At 49.8% G+C, this 16,650-nt stretch overlaps 1 protein-coding gene across 1 annotated transcript in view; it reads left to right on the top strand.

The window, feature by feature from the left end:
* LTO1 (LTO1 maturation factor of ABCE1) overlaps positions 1 to 13,564 on the top strand; it is a 67,770-nt gene extending 54,206 nt beyond the window's left edge. Inside the window, exon 4 of the mRNA XM_025286866.3 lies at positions 13,245 to 13,564. Coding sequence (XP_025142651.2) covers positions 13,245 to 13,386 — 142 coding nt within the window. The 3' untranslated portion in view covers positions 13,387 to 13,564. The remainder of the gene's footprint in view (positions 1 to 13,244) is intronic.
* Positions 13,565 to 16,650: the final 3,086 nt, after the last annotated feature.

The raw sequence follows: 16,650 nt of genomic DNA, 5'->3' as shown, positions 1-16,650 counted from the left end.
CCTCAGATTCTCTGAGATCCCCCAGATGCCCTGAGGTCCCCCAGACTCCTTGAAATCTCCCCAGACTCCCCGAGTTCCCCCCAGACTCCCCGAGGTCCCCCCGGACTCCTCGAGGTTCCCCAGACCACCAAGGCCCCCCGAGGCCACTGAGATCGCAAATCCCCTCGCTGGCCCCCAGATTCCCCAAGGTCCACTCCTGAGTTCCTCCCTGACCGCAGAGGCCCCCACAGATCCCTGAAGGTCCCAGACCCCTGGAGGCCCTCCAAGACCCCTAAGGCCCTTCCAGACTCCCCGAGGACCCAGACCGCTCACACCTGGGCAGGTGGTAAGGAGCAGCCTGACTGGGAGCTCCTTTCCATCCCTGAATCCTCTGGCTGAGGAGTTCTCTGACCAAATAGGAGTTCTGTCTGCCTTCAGCCACATCCTTGGTGCTTAGCGTTGCCTCTGGGCCGGAGTGGAGCAAAAATAAGGCAAGGGGTCTGGGGTCCGAAGGACTGGTTTTGAACTCGAACCCTGTTCCTTCTGAGCTCCACGTCTCTGAGCCTCACTGGCCCCCACCCCCAGGTCACGTGGCTTAAGGCCAGGCACTGGGAATACTGGACTTGGGATGGCTGAGTTGGTTCTTTTCCCGCTCATCAACAAGAGGGCTCCCGCTTGGCTGGTGGTGGGGGACACCAGGAACCACCCTGCAGGGAAGGACTGAGGACAGCGGCCTCATCAGACGTTGCGAGGAAGCCAGGCAGAGTCCCTTTGCCTCCCCGGGGGCAGGAACGCGAGGCCGGCCCCCACTCCCCCGACTCCCTCTGGGACAGCGGGCAGAGAATTCACAGCTTCCCTCCTGGCCCTGGTGCCCACATATTTTTCTTGTCAAAATGTTCGTTTTTAGCAAATTGTACTGTCAAAGAGGAAAATCCCACAGACTGAAGGAGGAGGAGGAAGAAGAGAAGAAAAATAAGAAGGAGGAGGAGGAGGAGGAGAAAAGCTGTGTTTACATTTTAGAAAGCAACCTCGGGGAGACAGCAACCTTCCTGCCCGTGGAGGCCACAGTGAAGCCCTCAGGAGCCCTCAGGAGTCCACTGGCTTATTGGGCCTCTTCCTTAAGCAAACTTGAACCTCACCCACCCTACTCGAATTATTCTTCAGGTAACCAGGGGCCCATTTGGGCTGGTGGTCTTGAATTCTCAGAACAAAATCTGTCTAGTAGGCAGACCGAGAGGTTTGGGATGAGGCAGCACGTGTGCGTTCAGTCGTATCTGACTCTTTGGGGCCCCATGGACTGTAGCCCGCCAGGCTCCTCGTCCATGGGATTCTCCAGGCAAGGACACTGGAGCAGGTTGTCATGCCCTCCTCCAGGGCATCTTCCTGACCCAAGGATCGAACCCCGGTCTCCTGCATTGCAGGTGGATTCTTTGCCACTGAGCCACCCGGGAATGAGGCAGACTCTGGTATGAATTCCAGAACATTCAGGGGATTTCAGTGTCTTTAGATCTGCAGGTTTCTGTTTATCATCCGGGCAGCCTATTGTCTAATAATTTAAAAAGAATTATTTGGCTGTGCCGGGTCTTCGTAGCAGCCCACAGGATCTTTAGTTGTGACGTGCGAACTCTTAGTTACAGCACATGGGGTCTAGTTCTCTGACCGGGCATTAAATTGTGATCCCCTGCTTTGGGAGCTTGAAGTCTTAGCCACTGGGCCACCAGGGAAGTCCCCTGGCTGACAATGTTAACTTCTGAGTTCGCAGTGCCACGGAGGCTGGGCTGGGTATGAAATTGCACCCTGAAATCAGCAGTCACACTTACACACAGGCTCCCACCACATCAACAGGAGCAATCTCCTTACCCCTGACAGAGGGGACGTGTCCCCTTTCTCTGAGAGATTCCCCAGAGCCTCACTCAAGACACCTGACACTTGTCCTCCCTAACGGAACCCATGGCCCCTTAATACATCGACTGGTAAGGCTGATAACTAAGATTGGCCATCAGGATGTCTGCAGAGGAGAAATACGTCAGGCAATGAAGAGAGCAGGCGCTGGTAATGGGTGCCAACGGAACCAGGAAAATACATGCGATGGTTGGTCTGGCTCCGTTCACAGACCCGGACACTATTGATCGATTAAGTAGAAGTCAAGTCTCCTTGAGGACAGATCCTGTAAATGTCACTGCCGGTTGATGCCGTCATTATTTTCCTGATCCTTCCCCAAAGTGATAGATATATGGCTACTGACCATGGTACCTGTGTCCTGAGAAAAGACTTTCCAGGATTGTTGGATGCAGAGTCTGCTACCAGGAGACCTGAAACTCTGTTGCTGACCCCAGTGACAGTGATAAATAGAGTCCTGGCCCAATTCTGTGTCACAGCGAATCCAGGGGCTGACCTGCAATCACTTTCTTGGTCCCTTATTGTGTAACTTGGGGGGCTGCAATCCAGAGTCGGCAGGACCCTGGCTTTGATTCTGTGACCTGCAGAAAAGGAGTCATTTGGTGGGAGGGGCCAAGTGGAGCCACTTGAAACTGTACCCTCCTGGCTGAGGCAGTGAGGCAGAAGCAAAACCACCCCAGGAGGAGCTGCAAAGACTTGGTGCATCACAAAACACTTAAGGATGCGGGGGTCCTGCCCCATCGCATTCCCATTCCACTCACCCATCTGACCCCAAAGCGCGCAGGACGTTCTGTAAACCACGCCAGAGGCGGTGTATGGTAACGAGGAGACTGACACGGCCCCTGACGCTGTATGTGGTTGTGTTCTCACTCATTTACAGGTTTAGGCACTTTTCATTCCTCCTGTAAACTCTTGTTTTCAGTTGGGTGAAGCTTCCACCAGAAGAATGTCCTGGCTGTACAGATCAGCTGGCAGTAAATTTTTGCTTGTGTGGTCGTTCAGTTGCTAAGTCAAGTCCAACTCTTTGTGATCCCATGGACTGCAGCCTGGCAGGTGCCTCTGTCCTCCACTATCTCCCAGAGTTTGCTCAGATTCATGTTCATTGAGTCGGTGATGCCATCTAACCGTCTCATCCTCTGCTTTCCTCTTCTCTTCCTGCCCTCAATCTTTTCCAGCATCAGGGAATGAGTTGGCTCTTTGCATCAGGTGACCAAAGTATTGGAGCTTCAGCTTCAGCATCAGTCCTTTCAAAGAATATTAAGGGCTGATTTCTTTTAGGATTGACTGGTTTGATCTCCTTGTGTGTTATTGATCTGAAAATGCCTTTATTTCAATTCTCTTGTTTTTGAAGGACATTGTCATTGGGTTTAACATTCTGAGTTGGTGAGTCTTTCCTTCCAACACTTTAAATATTGTTTCTCACTATTTGCTGATCTCTTTTGTTTTTGATGAGATATCAGCCATCAGTGTTGGGTTCTTCCTGTATATGTAATGTGCTCTTTTATCTGGCTGCTTTCAAGACTTTTTATTTTTCAGTAGTATGACGATGAGTGCAGGTATGGTTTTCAGGCTTTTTTTGGGTTTTGTGTTGTAATTATCCTATTTGGGATTTATTGTGTTTCTTGGATCTGTAAATAGCTTTCTCCCTATTATATGGAGATCTTCAACTTTGGGAATTTTTTGTTTTATTTACTCAGTCTTTTTGTGCTTCCTTTCACTCTGTTTTATTTCTGGGACTGCAACTACACATATTCCAGGCCATTTGACTTTGTTCCAAGGGTCTCTGAGCATTTGCTAATTTTCTTTAGATTTCCCTCTCTCTCTTTAAAATGTTTAAAAACTTCTTTATTTACTCTGGTAGGACTGGGTTTGTGGCTGTGTGCGGTTGTGCTGAGTGGCGGCTACTCCTCATGGAGATGCACGGACTTCTCACTGCAGTGGCTTCTCTTTTGTGGAACACAGGCTCCAGGCATGTGAGGCTCCAGGCGGCCTGGGCTCAGCAGTGGTGGTGTGCAGGCTTAGTTGCTCCGCTGCATGAAGAACCTTCCCAGACCGGGTGGAACCCATGTCCCCAGCACTGGCAGGCAGATTCCTATCCACCAAATCACCAGAGAAGGCCTCTCTGTTGATTGGATAGTTTCCATTGATCTGTCTTCGGGTAATTTCTACTGATATTTCTAATCTTCTTTGAATCCACTTACTTTTTCACTTGTTATTGTGCCTGTGAATTCTGGAATTTCCATTTAGTTCTCTTTTCAAGTTCTAATTTATCTGCTGAGATTCTTTATTGATTTGTTCATTAGGGCCATATTTTCCTTTAAATCCTTGAACATATTTATAATAATAGCTTTATATATCTGCTAAGTCCAATATCTGGGCCATCTTCGCGTCAGTGGCAATTGACTGCTATTTTATGGCATATGAGTTATATTTTCCTGGTGCTTTGCATGTCTAGATTTTTTCCTATTATTTGGAACTTCAGATGGCACATTTTAGAGATTTGGAATTTGATATTTGTCTCTGAGTACTGCTGGTTTTATTCTTGTAGGTGGTGGATATTCCTGGCTGATAACTTGAATTTGCATAGACTTGGATCTGGCTTTTCCTGGGCCCCTCTAAGTTTCTTTGACTCTCCTTCTGAATTCTGTCTTCAAGCTTTGTTGAGAGTTGATTTAAGGCTCTAGACTTAGATAGACTAGATTTTGCTGTAAGTTATGGTCTTTACTCCTAAGGCACAACTTTTCTGATGTCTCTTCTCCTTTCTGGCTGGCTGGGAACTTCAGTGTGTCTCAGCAAACTTTGGTCTCTCAACTCCACAGCACCTGATCTCAGGTAATTCTTGCATAGTCTTTCCCTGTATACTCACAACCCCACTCTTAGCCAAAGACTTGCAGCTAATCTTCATGCAAATGTCTGAGGTGTTCCTGTGGGCACAGCTGCCTCCTCTCTGGCACCCTGACCACAGATTCACGTCATTTTGGCCGTCCCCTCCGCTCAATAAGATTGTTCTCTGCTCTCGCTCCTATACTGTGGTCAGGAAATTTCCCCAGGCAGAGAGGCGGGGCAATTAATGGGATTGCCTTATGACTTTCCCTTCTCTCAGGGATCACAGTCTCTAATGCCTGCTTTCTGTTGCCCAAACAAGATTGCTTCATATTGATTCCCCCCAGTTTTCTGGTTCTTTATGGCAGGAAGCTTCCTCTGGTAGTCACTTCTCCATCTGGGAGCCAGAAATGGAAGTTAAATGGCATGCACCTATTGATCTAGAAGTGTTCTTCTCCAATCCCATTGGTGAAGAGGATAAAAAGCAATTTGTCATCATAGGAGAAGGACAGCAGTTCACATTCACTCTCTGGTTCTATACTGGAGCTAACTCTCCTGTTCTCCCAACAAGACACCTCACAGGGACCATAGTCATCCTGATATTCTATAGATCAGGCTGGTCTTCTATACTGATAACCCATGTGAACTGGAAGTGGTGAGCATGGAGCAGAGAGTATGCAGAAAGTGAGAAAGAAACTTATGACAATATAGAGGGCTGCATGCCAATGAAGGCTTCCCTTTAAAGCAAAGAACCGTTTGCTGCCCATCCTACATCTTCTACAGCTAGCAGGAAAGAAGCACAAAACTTAAAGTTGTTTGGACTTGGGGGGAGGCGGAAATCGATATCACTCTCAGGAATTCTGTTCTAACCAGCTTATTGAGTGGTTTGAAAGGCTTTCTATCTCATGTGAGACCCAGAGCAGGTCTTAGAGGGCTCGGTGGCAGGCAGAGGCTGGAGTGTAAGTTTCTCTGTCCCTAGGGGCTTGTGATCCACCAGATAAGGTGATGAAGGCTTGCACAGGTGGAGAGTGCAGAAAACCTCTCCAGGAGCGTCTCAGCATAGACCTGTGGAGTTCTTGAGTGAAGACATGCTCTTTCTAGAATTTTTTCTTTTTTTTGGCCATACTGTGCAGCATGCAGGATCTTAGTTTCTTGACCAGAAATTGAGCCTGTGCCCCCCTCTGTTGGAAGTGCAGAGTCTTAACCACTAGGCTGCCAGGGAAGCCCCAAGATGTGCTCTCTACAATATAGAAGCCACTGGTGGTTTGAAGAACAGCTTGTGAATTGCTAGTAGGTTCCAACAGGGCTGGAGCACCTGGCCAAGGCACTCCAGGTGGCTGTGCAGCTGAAGTGTCTCTCATGAGCTGGCTGAAGACTGACTCTTTTTGCATCACGTCCTCTCTGAGAAGTAACCCTGAAAGACAGCAGGGGCGGTGGGGGCATCCCTCAGGCAGCACACTGGCCATCCACCGTACATAGAAAAGTACCCAGAAGCAGGAAAATCCACAGACGCCTGGACATGGGCAAACGGCTTGTCTTATGGGATAGGAGCCTGAAAGGAACAATATTAGGAGATCGGGAACAACTTGGTTTGGAGATGGACCTGCAGCAGTGGGCAAAAGTGTGTGGATGTCAACTGGCCTTCAGAGGGCCTGTCCCATAGTTCAGGCCCTCAGGGACCAGGTCAGCGGGATGACTTGTCCTGGAGATGATGGCCAGTCTTTCTACTTGATTATGGCACAAAAGAATAAATCAAAGATGATGAACCCCAAATCTCTCTTTGGCTGCTCTCTTTGGATGACCACAGTCATCCCCAGATGATGCTATTGATGATGGAGTAATGAACAAGAATCCACAGGAGACAGCAAAGATACCTCTTTCTTCCTGGAAATTACGTTACTAAGAGAGTGTTCAGAAATAATGACTATCGTCTTGGGGCATGTTAAGTGGCCCATAGGCACCAATACCCATGCTGGACACCCAAACTTTCAGCAACCAAGACAAATGATGACCCTTCAACGTGACACCCTTCCTTGAGAGCACCAGTGGACCCCTTAGTGGCAGGTTGATTCCATCACCCCTCTTTTAATCTGGCATTCTCCAGGCAAGAATATTGGAGTAGGTAACCGTTCCCTTCTCCAGGGGATCTTTCCGAGCTAGGGACTGAACCCTAGTCCCATCTTTCCTGCATTGCGGACAGATTCTTTATCAGCTAATCCACTAGGGAAGCCCTTCTAATCTGGGCAGAACAGCAGTTTGTCTTTTCCGGAACTGCCATTACTCTTGGTATGGGTTTGCTTCCTCTGCTCACAGTGCTTCCCAGCATCCATCAAAGGGCTTACAGAATCCATCCCCAAGGTCTGACTGCACACCTTGAATTGTGAAGTCATTTTACAGCTGGGGAGATACCACACTGAACACACGGCCTTGTGGTCTACTGGGCTTAGGACCTACTCTCATCAGTCAGAAGCAGATAGGCTGGGAGAATACAAGAGCATCCTGTGAACGACTCAGCTACCCATCAGTGCACCCAATCAATGGCCAGATATGGTGCTGTGACCCCCAAAGTTGAAATTTATTGGTCCAAGAACAAAGGCTGGAGTAGGAGAGCCATTTCTCATTGTCACCGCCGCCCCCACCCCCCACACCGGGTGCCTCGCTGGAGGTGCGTGCTGAACATGCCTCTTGCTTCCTGCCCCTAGGCTCCTCTGAGGACTGCCATGGGTGTGTGCTTAGCCCTCACACACACTATCTGGAAGTGCTGGGAAGTCAACATTCTGTGGGCTGATTCTCTGTCCGACGGAAGGGGGAAACGGACAGATGAAGGTCAGACATGAGAGTTGGACCATAAAGAAGGTTGACTGCTGAAGAACTGATGCTTTTGAACTATGGTGCTGGAAAAGACTCTGGAGAATCCCCTGGACAGCAAGGAGATCAAACCAATCAATTCTAAAGGAAATCAACCCTGAATACTCATTGGAAGGACTGATGCTGAAGCTGAAGCTCCAATCCTTTGGCCACCTGATACAAAGAATTGACTCATCAGAAAAGATCCTGATGCTGGGAAAGACTGAGGAAAGGAGAGGGGGGTGACAGAGAATGAGATGATTGGATGGCATCGTCCACAGACTCAGTAGATGTGAGTTTGAGCAGGCTCTGGGAGATGGTAAAGTCAGGGAAGTCTGGTGTGCAGCAGCTTGTGGAGTTGCAAAGAGTCGGACACAACTGAATGACTGAACAAAAAGAGATCCCAAGAGCCAGTGGACGGAGATGGGCAGTGGGGTCGGGGGAAGCTAGAGAGGCCAGGAGACATTGTGTGCAGCTCTGATGAGAAAGAGGAGGGAATCAGGTGACCATCAGGAATGAAGTGTTCTGGATGGAGGGGATAGCATGTGTTAGTCGCTCAGCTGTGTTTGACTCTTTGTAACCCCATGGACTGTAGCCCGCCAGGCTTCTCTGTCCATGGGATTCTCCAGCAAGAATACTGGAAGGGATCGCCATTCCCTCCTCCAAGAGGGAATAGCAGGGGACCACCTCATGGAGATGAGGGTCTTTTCCATTCCAGCGCATTCAGTGTCTAGAAATAAAAAGTATTCAACTTCATATAATACCCCTGAGAAAGTGGCTTAGCAGGATTATGTAACTGCTTCATGTACTGGTAAGCCCAGGGGCTTCAGACCACACAGGGTCCTCCATCCATTTTTCTTGCCCGATGGACATAATCTGGACAAGAAAATTGTGTTTTGAAGATGGCAGATCCAAAGGGGAAACAAAAATATGTGTAGCAGGCATCCGTTTATTAGAGACCAAGTTTAGTATGATCAGTCAAGTCTTTCTGCTTGATTACAGCAAAAAAGAATAAATAAAAGAGGCAAACCCAAGACCTCTCCCTGGTTGCTCTTTAGAAAGAGCACCGTTGTGATCTGGTGGAATCCAAGTCAGGTGTGGTGGGTACCACAGTCACCCCCCCCAGATGATGCTGTTGATGATGGAGAAATGAGTAAGAATCCACTGGGCGCAGCAGAGATATCTTTTCCTTCCTGGAGACTGTTGTTAAGGAGCGTATTCATAATGAAAGACCATTGTCTTGGGGCATGTGAAGAGGCCCACAGAAATCAAAGGACTTTAAAGGGGTTGAGAAGCAGGTGTGGTGAAGAGTCGGACATGGCGGGAGTTGTCATGGCTGGAAGGGACAAAGTTCAGATGGTGCCCACGGCATTTTATTGCAGAAAGGAAAGAATCCTTTTGAATTCTGTAATAACACTCTGTGTTTGTGGTCTATTTTCATCTGAGGATCTCAGAACTCTTTCAGGTTGTCATTAAGCTTCACAGAGACCTGATGCACTGGGTATAATTATACCCATTTCTTCGCAGGGTCATCTGAGGCCCTTTAAGATTAGCCGACTTGCTTGGAGACTTTGATCTCGACTTTTCTGTTTTCCACCCCGACTTGCCTGGTTCATTTTAATGTCGCTAAATCAGTAAGGGTCATGAAAATTTCAACAAATCAACTCCAAAACCAGTTACTTAAATTCTTGGGTAAACCCTCCGTGGCTCCCCATGACCACCTTCCTCTCATGTTCATTAACAAAACCAGTTAGCCAAGGTATTTTTTTACATGCTTTTAAGAAAAGTCGTTGTATGGAAATATTGAAAGGCATGAGATTGATCCCACGGAGCAAATGCGCCCCTTTCCCATGGTCTGGAATGGACTCCGTCCCAGGCAAATGGTAGTTGCAGGTATGCTGCTAATTTCCCATCATTCTGCCTGGAGGCGATAAGATGTCTTTTCATCTTAAGTTACATAAGTATCCAAACACATAAGGAGACCGTTTATTACAAAGGCAACCGACAAGGGCAAAAAAAAAAAAAAAAAGAGTTTCATTTATTCTGAATATCTGCACTAAACGGTTTTGATGTCTTTTCAGGGACTCCTAAGTACTAAGAAGGAGAAAAAAAAATGCACAAAAGTCCTTTTAAAAATGCAACCTGGCTGTCGCTGATGTTGGGTCTGTCGAGAAATCTATTGTCCATAAGGCAAGGGCCGGGCGATCATAATCCATGCTATGATATTTGCATTCGCCTTCCCCGTCTGCCCAACCGGCGGCTTATGCAAAGCAGCTCTTAGTATTCTTAGGGGGGTGGGGGCAGGGAGAGAGGCATGTACATGTACTTCAAAAACTCGGCTCCTGACAATGGGAACATTTGTGGTAAATATGCTGCACTCTGGATGTTTCTACCCGCTTCTTCAGGAAAACAGATGAGTAGTTTCTCTGACAGTGAAATTTATAGGTAACTGAAGGAAATGAGAGGTAAAAGGGAAAACTCCCTGTTTTTAATGTTTCCCATATAATCAAGCGCCTCTTTCACGGAGGTACCCCACTGCACTCCATCCTTCCACATTCTTTCCCCTTGACTGGCTCTCAAAAGATCCATTTCAACGAGGAAGAAAAAACCCAGCATCAAGGATGATGGTTGTGGATCCTGACACGCACATAGGGTGTCTGCTAAACAGATAGCTTTGGCTCCGCCGAATCGGACAACCGACCTCTGGGTGAGCCGCCCAGAAGCCGCGCTCCTGCAGGCTATGTCGAGGGAAGCGGCCCTGCAGATTAGGGGCCCCCCGGGAAACCGAGACCGATCCGGCTGCTCAGTTTCATCTCTAATCTATTCGGCGAGGTGTGTTCAGTCAGCGACTTCCCAGGAAGACTTGGGCCGCATGGGAAGAAATTTAAGTTTCCAGCCTGTGTCCCTAGGGCCGTCTGAATGGAGCCGGTGTTTGAGCCTGTCCTGCACCTCATGTAGGTCTGCGATACCATCAGGGGTGCCCCTGCACTGGGCGGCGGGGGAGGAGGGAGGTGGCCGGCCTGGGGACTCAAGAAACTCAATCCCAGGCCGTTTTAGCTCGACAGACATGGATGGAGAATTTACTAGGGTGGATGGATGGATAAATTAAATCACAAAATCTGCACTGGGAGGGAAAGGAGTGTATGTGACTACTGTAAGGCAAGTGAGGATAAGATATATGTGCATGTATATACATATATATATAAAGAGAGTTGGGCTTCCCCAGTGGCTCAGTAGTAAACAATCCACCTGCAATGCAGGAGACACAGGAGATGCGGGTTTGATCCCTGGGTCAGGAAGATCCCCTGGAGGAGGAAAGGGCAACCCACTCCTGTATTGGAGGAAATGGCAGTCCACTCATGCCTACAGAATCCCATGGACAGAGGAGCCTGGTGGGCTACAAAGAGTCAGACAAAACTGAAGCGACTGAGGACGCACTCACACATGCACAGAGGCACAAAAACATTTCGGATAAATGATTTCTTCTGTCTCAGAGAACCTAGGATGATATTTCAGATGGATTCTGAAGGATAAATGGAAACTCAATGAGAGGAAGACTCTGTGAGTTTATTCAGGCTGCTGTCACAAAGTACCCCAGCCAGAGGGGCAGGCCTGCAGGCTGGAACCCCAGACCCAGGTGTGGGCTGGGCTGGTCCTCCTAGGGCCCCCTCCTGGGCGTGCAGACGGCTGTCCCCTCCCCGTGTCCTCACAGGGTCGTCCCTCTGAGTGTGTCTGTGTCCTGACCGCCTCTTCTTATAAGGCCACTAGACCTCTAAGAGACTAGTGCCCGCCCAAAAGACTTCATTTTTACCTTAATCACTTTTTGAAAGGCCCAGCTCCAGATACAGTCACATCGTGAGGTGCTGGGTCAGGACCCCAACACAGGGCTCTTTGGGGGAGACAGTTTGGCCCCTGACAAAGGGAAGGTGGTCCTTTCATGATGTTATAGAGACAGCAAAGCCAGAGACACAAAAGGGCAGGGTCTTGGGTCAGGTTTCCCAGATGCAGAGCCTGAGGCAAGGGCTGGGATCCACATGATTTACTGAGGGAGGTCTCTCAGAGGAAGTGAAGGAGGCAGGATGGGGCAGGGGGCAAGCCTCAGTGAGGTGGTGGTCTCAGCCGGAGACTGGCCTCAGCCTGGGCCCTCATGGAGCTCTGGGGTGTCAGATGTGGGACCAATAGACTTGATGCCTCTTGAGGCCACCATGGGGGCTTTTTGTACACCCCCTTCCAGGTTAACCAGACACTGGCTGTGGTTTCCCAGGATGGCCAAAGCGTGATGTTCTTAGCCAGGGCTCCCATGGGGTTGAGGAGCAGGTCAAAGCTAAGGTTTTTCCCATAGTCAAGTACGGATGTGAGAGCTAGACCATAAGGAAGGCTGAGCACTGAAGAATCGGTGCTTTCGAACTGTGGTGCTAGAGAAGGCTCTTGAGAGTCCCTTGGACTGCAAAGAGATGAAACCAGTCAATCCTAAAGGATATCAACCGTGAATATTCTTTGGACGGACTGAGGCTGAAGCTGAAGCTCCAATACTTTGGCCACCTGATGCAAAGAGCTGACTCACTGGAAAAGACCCTGATGCTGGGAAAGATTGAAGGCAGGAGGAGAAGGGGGCAACAGAGGATAAGATGGTTGGATGGCATCACTGACTCAAGGATATGAATTTGAGCAAATTCTGGGAGACAGTGAAGGACAGGGAGGCCTGGCGGGCTGCAGTCCATGGGGTCGCAAAGAATCAGACATGACTGAGCAAAAATAGCAGCAACAACTGGACCAGGAGCTGCCTGAACAGCCAACATTAGAGGCTGGGGGTGCTCCTGGCAGCCGAGCTCCTGGGGGACCTGGGTGGGTGCCCACGCTTCCCAGAGGCGCAGTGAGCTTGAGGGGACAGAGTGGCTGCGTTGGTGGGTTGACCATGGGGGTCTGCAGTGGTGAGGGTGGGGTGTGGGCAGAGCTACTGAAAGGGGGAAAATTGAGGATGAAGCTACACTGTTGCCCCTGGTCTCTCTGGCCTGCCCCCCGCCCCCAGCCTGGCACGTGGCAGGGACCCTGCAAGAGTGGCTGTTCAGTTGCTAAGTTGTGTCTGATTCTTTGCGATCCCATGGACTGCAGCACGCCAGGCTTCCCTATCCTTCACTATCTCCAGGAGTTTGCTCAGACTCATGTCAATTGAGTCTATGATGCCATCTGCAAGAGGGGCTATGAGAAAACCCATGTGGGCCAGCCCTGGACCAACTTCTGCATACAGAGAGCTACTTCCATTGCCTCTCCTTGGGCTTTTATTAAAAAGAGGTGATTTCTCATTCTTTGCTTTTGGATTCTAAGGGTCTTCTGAGTGGCTTTTGAGCTATGGAAATTATGTTAAACATCACAGACTTGATTGCTTTTTATAAACTTTTCATGATCTTGATTTCTTTTTAACCTTTAGAATAAACAACATAACTCTGAATCCTATAAAGGAAAAGGAAAAAAAGAGGTGATTTCAACCTGATGAATAAATCCGAGGGGACTGGGTATATAAGTGGACTGTGTATCTTTGCAGAGGAGCCCGCTGCCCAGAGGCCAAGGAAGTGAGAAGTTGGACAGTGTCAGCCATGGGGGAGGGGGCAAGATCTTCCTCCTCGTGGGGCGAGGAGCCCAGGGGTACACAGAGTGAGGAGGAGGATGACTAACGGCAGGCTTTCTTCCTTCCCCAGTTTGTCAGAGGTGGTCCTGTCCTCCATGGCCAGCTCCATCCACTGTGGGTTTGAGGGAAGCCCTCCTGATTTCATCACCATCACCACTGCCTGCTGGAGGATGGTCATGTGCTTGAGCACGCAGGAATGGTGCTGCGTCTGAATCTGGCACAAAGCGCAGGCGGGGAGAGGTTCACGTGGTGAGAGCTGACTTGGGAACCACCCTCTCCAAAGCCGACATCCTGTGAGATTCATGAGCAGTGTTCTGAGCCTTCTCAGCAGCGCCTCTTCCTGCTATGGACCCTCAATGCCTGTCTGGTTAATAAAGGACACGAACCACTGATGCGTCCTCTTGCTGAATCCATCTGGGACTCTGGGTATGGAGAGCGGGTGGGGTGCTGCTAGCCCAGCTCTGACAGGGCTCCTGTTTTGATGATGGACAGGGACCCTGGAAGAGTCCCCTCACGCACTCCCATAGGTCAGCTTAGGGACATATTCACTTTCTGCTCCCATCAGACTGTTCGTTCTGGCAAAGGAGCTGCAGGCTGACAAAGAGGATATGATGTGGGACTTCCCTGAAGGTCCAGTGGTTAAGATTCTGTGCTTCCATTGTAGCAGGGACATGGGTTCGATCTCTGGTCGGGGGTCTAAGATCCCACATGGCTTGTAACATGGCCCAAAAAATAAAAGGGATTCTATCCTGAACAAAGCGGTAGACCCCCCTCCTGTTAGAGTCATTTGAGAAACTGTGCATTTGATTCCTTACAGAACAGTTTCCCGTCCCCTTGTCCCCCAGTCCTAACCATCAGGTGGATGGCTGGTGTGCCTGTAGATGTTAGTGGATTCCCTCGTTCTAATAGCAGTTGCGTGGTGGCCTCATTCCAGAGGGACTGCTGAGTTTCGAACATTCTGGTCTCTTAATGTTATGAAAATATGCTGTTTATTTTTTTTTTAAACTAAAGGGAATAAAGACAGACAAAGAAAGAAAGGGAGAAATGCAAGTTGAACCTAAGACGACTTTTTTTTTAAAGTCTACCAGAAGGCTGGCAAAGATAAAGCCACGGGTTCAAACGTATAGCGCTTACTTTTCCTTTGCATCAAAGCAAAGCAAACATCTAGAAGGCCCATAGGCAGAGCTAACCTCCTCAACTGATCCTTTCTCCCCCCTCACTGACTGCTGGGGGACGTAGATGCCTCAGCCTCTTAAATAACGCTCGAAACAGCGGCCCAATTGTGTGGCCGGGCCAGCGCTGCCCCAGGTAGCCGATAACTTCCTGTGTTGAAATGATGACTTGGAGATTTCATCCTGATATCCCCGCTCACCAGGAAATATCCTCTTACAGACCTGCCATTTCGTAAAGTAATCGGTGAGAATGCCATTAAAGTCAATGTCTTAATTAAGCTAAGCATTAGCCAAGGAATTACAGGCATCTGAAGGCTTAGACGGCCTGTGGGATCTCGTTTCAAGAGGCAGAGGTGTGTGGAAGGTGGAGGACTGGGAACTGCGAGGGAGGCGTCCACCGCCACTTAAAGCCGGCGCATCACAGTCGCCCGGGACCCCTTCGGCAGGGCTGCTCACACCCCTGCAGGGTGGGCTGAACCCAGCCCTTCTTGGCATCTCCAGGTTCCTCTTTTTTCAAATTAATTTTTAGTTGAGTACAGCTGCTTTATGACGCCGGCTGTATGTATGTGTGCATCACCTCTTCTTTAATTTCCTTCCCATTTAGGTCACACAGAGCATTGCGGAGAGTTCCTGGGGCTGTGTGGTGGGTTCTCATTAGTTATCTATTAGTAACAGTATCAATAGCATATGTATGCCAGTCCCAATCTCCTGATTCATCCCATCCCCCCTTTCCCTCCTCAGTGTCCATACGTTTGTTCGCTACATCTGTGTCTCTATTTCTGTTTTGCAAGTAAGATCTTCTGTACCATTTTCTAGATTCCACATACATGCATTATTACACGGTATTTGTTTTTCTCTTTCAGTCTGAATGAGTGTCTCCACATCCATCTCCAGCCTCTTTAACCTATTTCCTTGCCTGTGGTCAGCCATTCCTCTTTGCCTTGCGTAGACACCTGCAGGCAGATGCTGAGGATGTGGGACCTGGGACCGGCTGGCTCGGTATCTCCCGGGACCTACATCTGAGGGAAGCTGAAGTCATGCAGGTTGGCCAAGGTCCTCTCACGCAGGGAGCGATGTGCCTCGGGTGGAGGAAGGCACTTTGGTCCCTCCGACCTTGAAGCACCTCCACCGCACCCAGACCCCCAGGAACACCTGTCTCTGTCTCTCACTTCTAGGTACTTAATTAACTGTTCTGTTCTCAGTTTTCAACTCTGGAAAATGGGATTTATTCTCCAGTGCCTAGCTGGAGTGAGCCAGTGACTTGGTAACAACCAGCTGTCAAATATAATCAGATATAACTTTGGATGGTCATAGCACTAGACCTGGGGTCTAAGACCTGGGTCTTGGCTTGGCCGACCTCACTGGAATTGTCCACGCTGGCAGGCGGTGAAGGAGGGGCATAGATGCCCAGTCACTGCTCTTTCTGTCCTCTCTGAGCATTTTGCCCTGCCTGAGATCCTGTTTCATAACTTGTGGCTTCCTCTGGGAACCTTGGCTGTGGGTGTCCGCCTCCAGGCCAGGACCCAGGGCTGTACAGCTGAATTGACCAGAGCCTCCAAGCCTCCAGACTTCACTCCCTGATCCCGAGCTTGTGAACCTCGCTGCGGGTATCAGTTACCTTTTGTTGCTGTTGTTTAGTCGCTAAGTCTTGTCTGACTCTTTGTGACCCTCCAGGCTCCTCCGTCCATGGGATTTCCCAGGCCAGAATACAGGAGTGGGTTGCCATTTCCTCCTCTAGGGGATCTTCCTGATCCAGGGATCGAACCAGCGTCTCCTGCACTGGCAGGTGGATTCTTTACCCCTGAGTCACCAGGGAAGCCCATCAGTTACCTAGTGTAACAAATTGTGTAACAAATGACCCCTCAAGTGCAGCGCCTGAAGGCAGGGGTACACTTTCGTTCTCTCAGTTTCTGAGGGTGAGGAACTGGGGAGGGGCTCCAGGTGAGTGGCCCTGACCCCGGGTCTGTTGTGAGATTGTACTTGAGGTGTGGCTGGAGCATCCTCATCTGAAGGCTTGACGGGGCCGGGGAAGCCACCTCCAGGAGCCTCGTGTCCTCACCCCGGGCCTCCCCACAGGCTGCATGAGCATCCTCACAACGTGGCGGCCAGCTGCACCGGAGCGAGGGTCCCAGGGAGGACCCGGCCTCTCCAGCGCATCCCGCTCTCCATGGGAGGGACCTACACAAAAGCACAAATACCAAGCGGCCCCCGGGCCCCCGGGCCAGCTCGGAGGCTGGCTGCCGCCCTGGCTTCTCCGCCAGGGTCTTCGTCTCTGGTTGCAGGAGTCCAGTGGTTGGGGTGGAC

Source organism: Bubalus bubalis, chromosome 5 (assembly GCF_019923935.1).
Source record: "Bubalus bubalis isolate 160015118507 breed Murrah chromosome 5, NDDB_SH_1, whole genome shotgun sequence".
Lineage (NCBI taxonomy): Eukaryota > Metazoa > Chordata > Mammalia > Artiodactyla > Bovidae > Bubalus > Bubalus bubalis.
The sequence above is the reverse complement of the archived record's forward strand: the minus strand, read 5'-3'. Positions and strand labels throughout refer to the sequence as shown.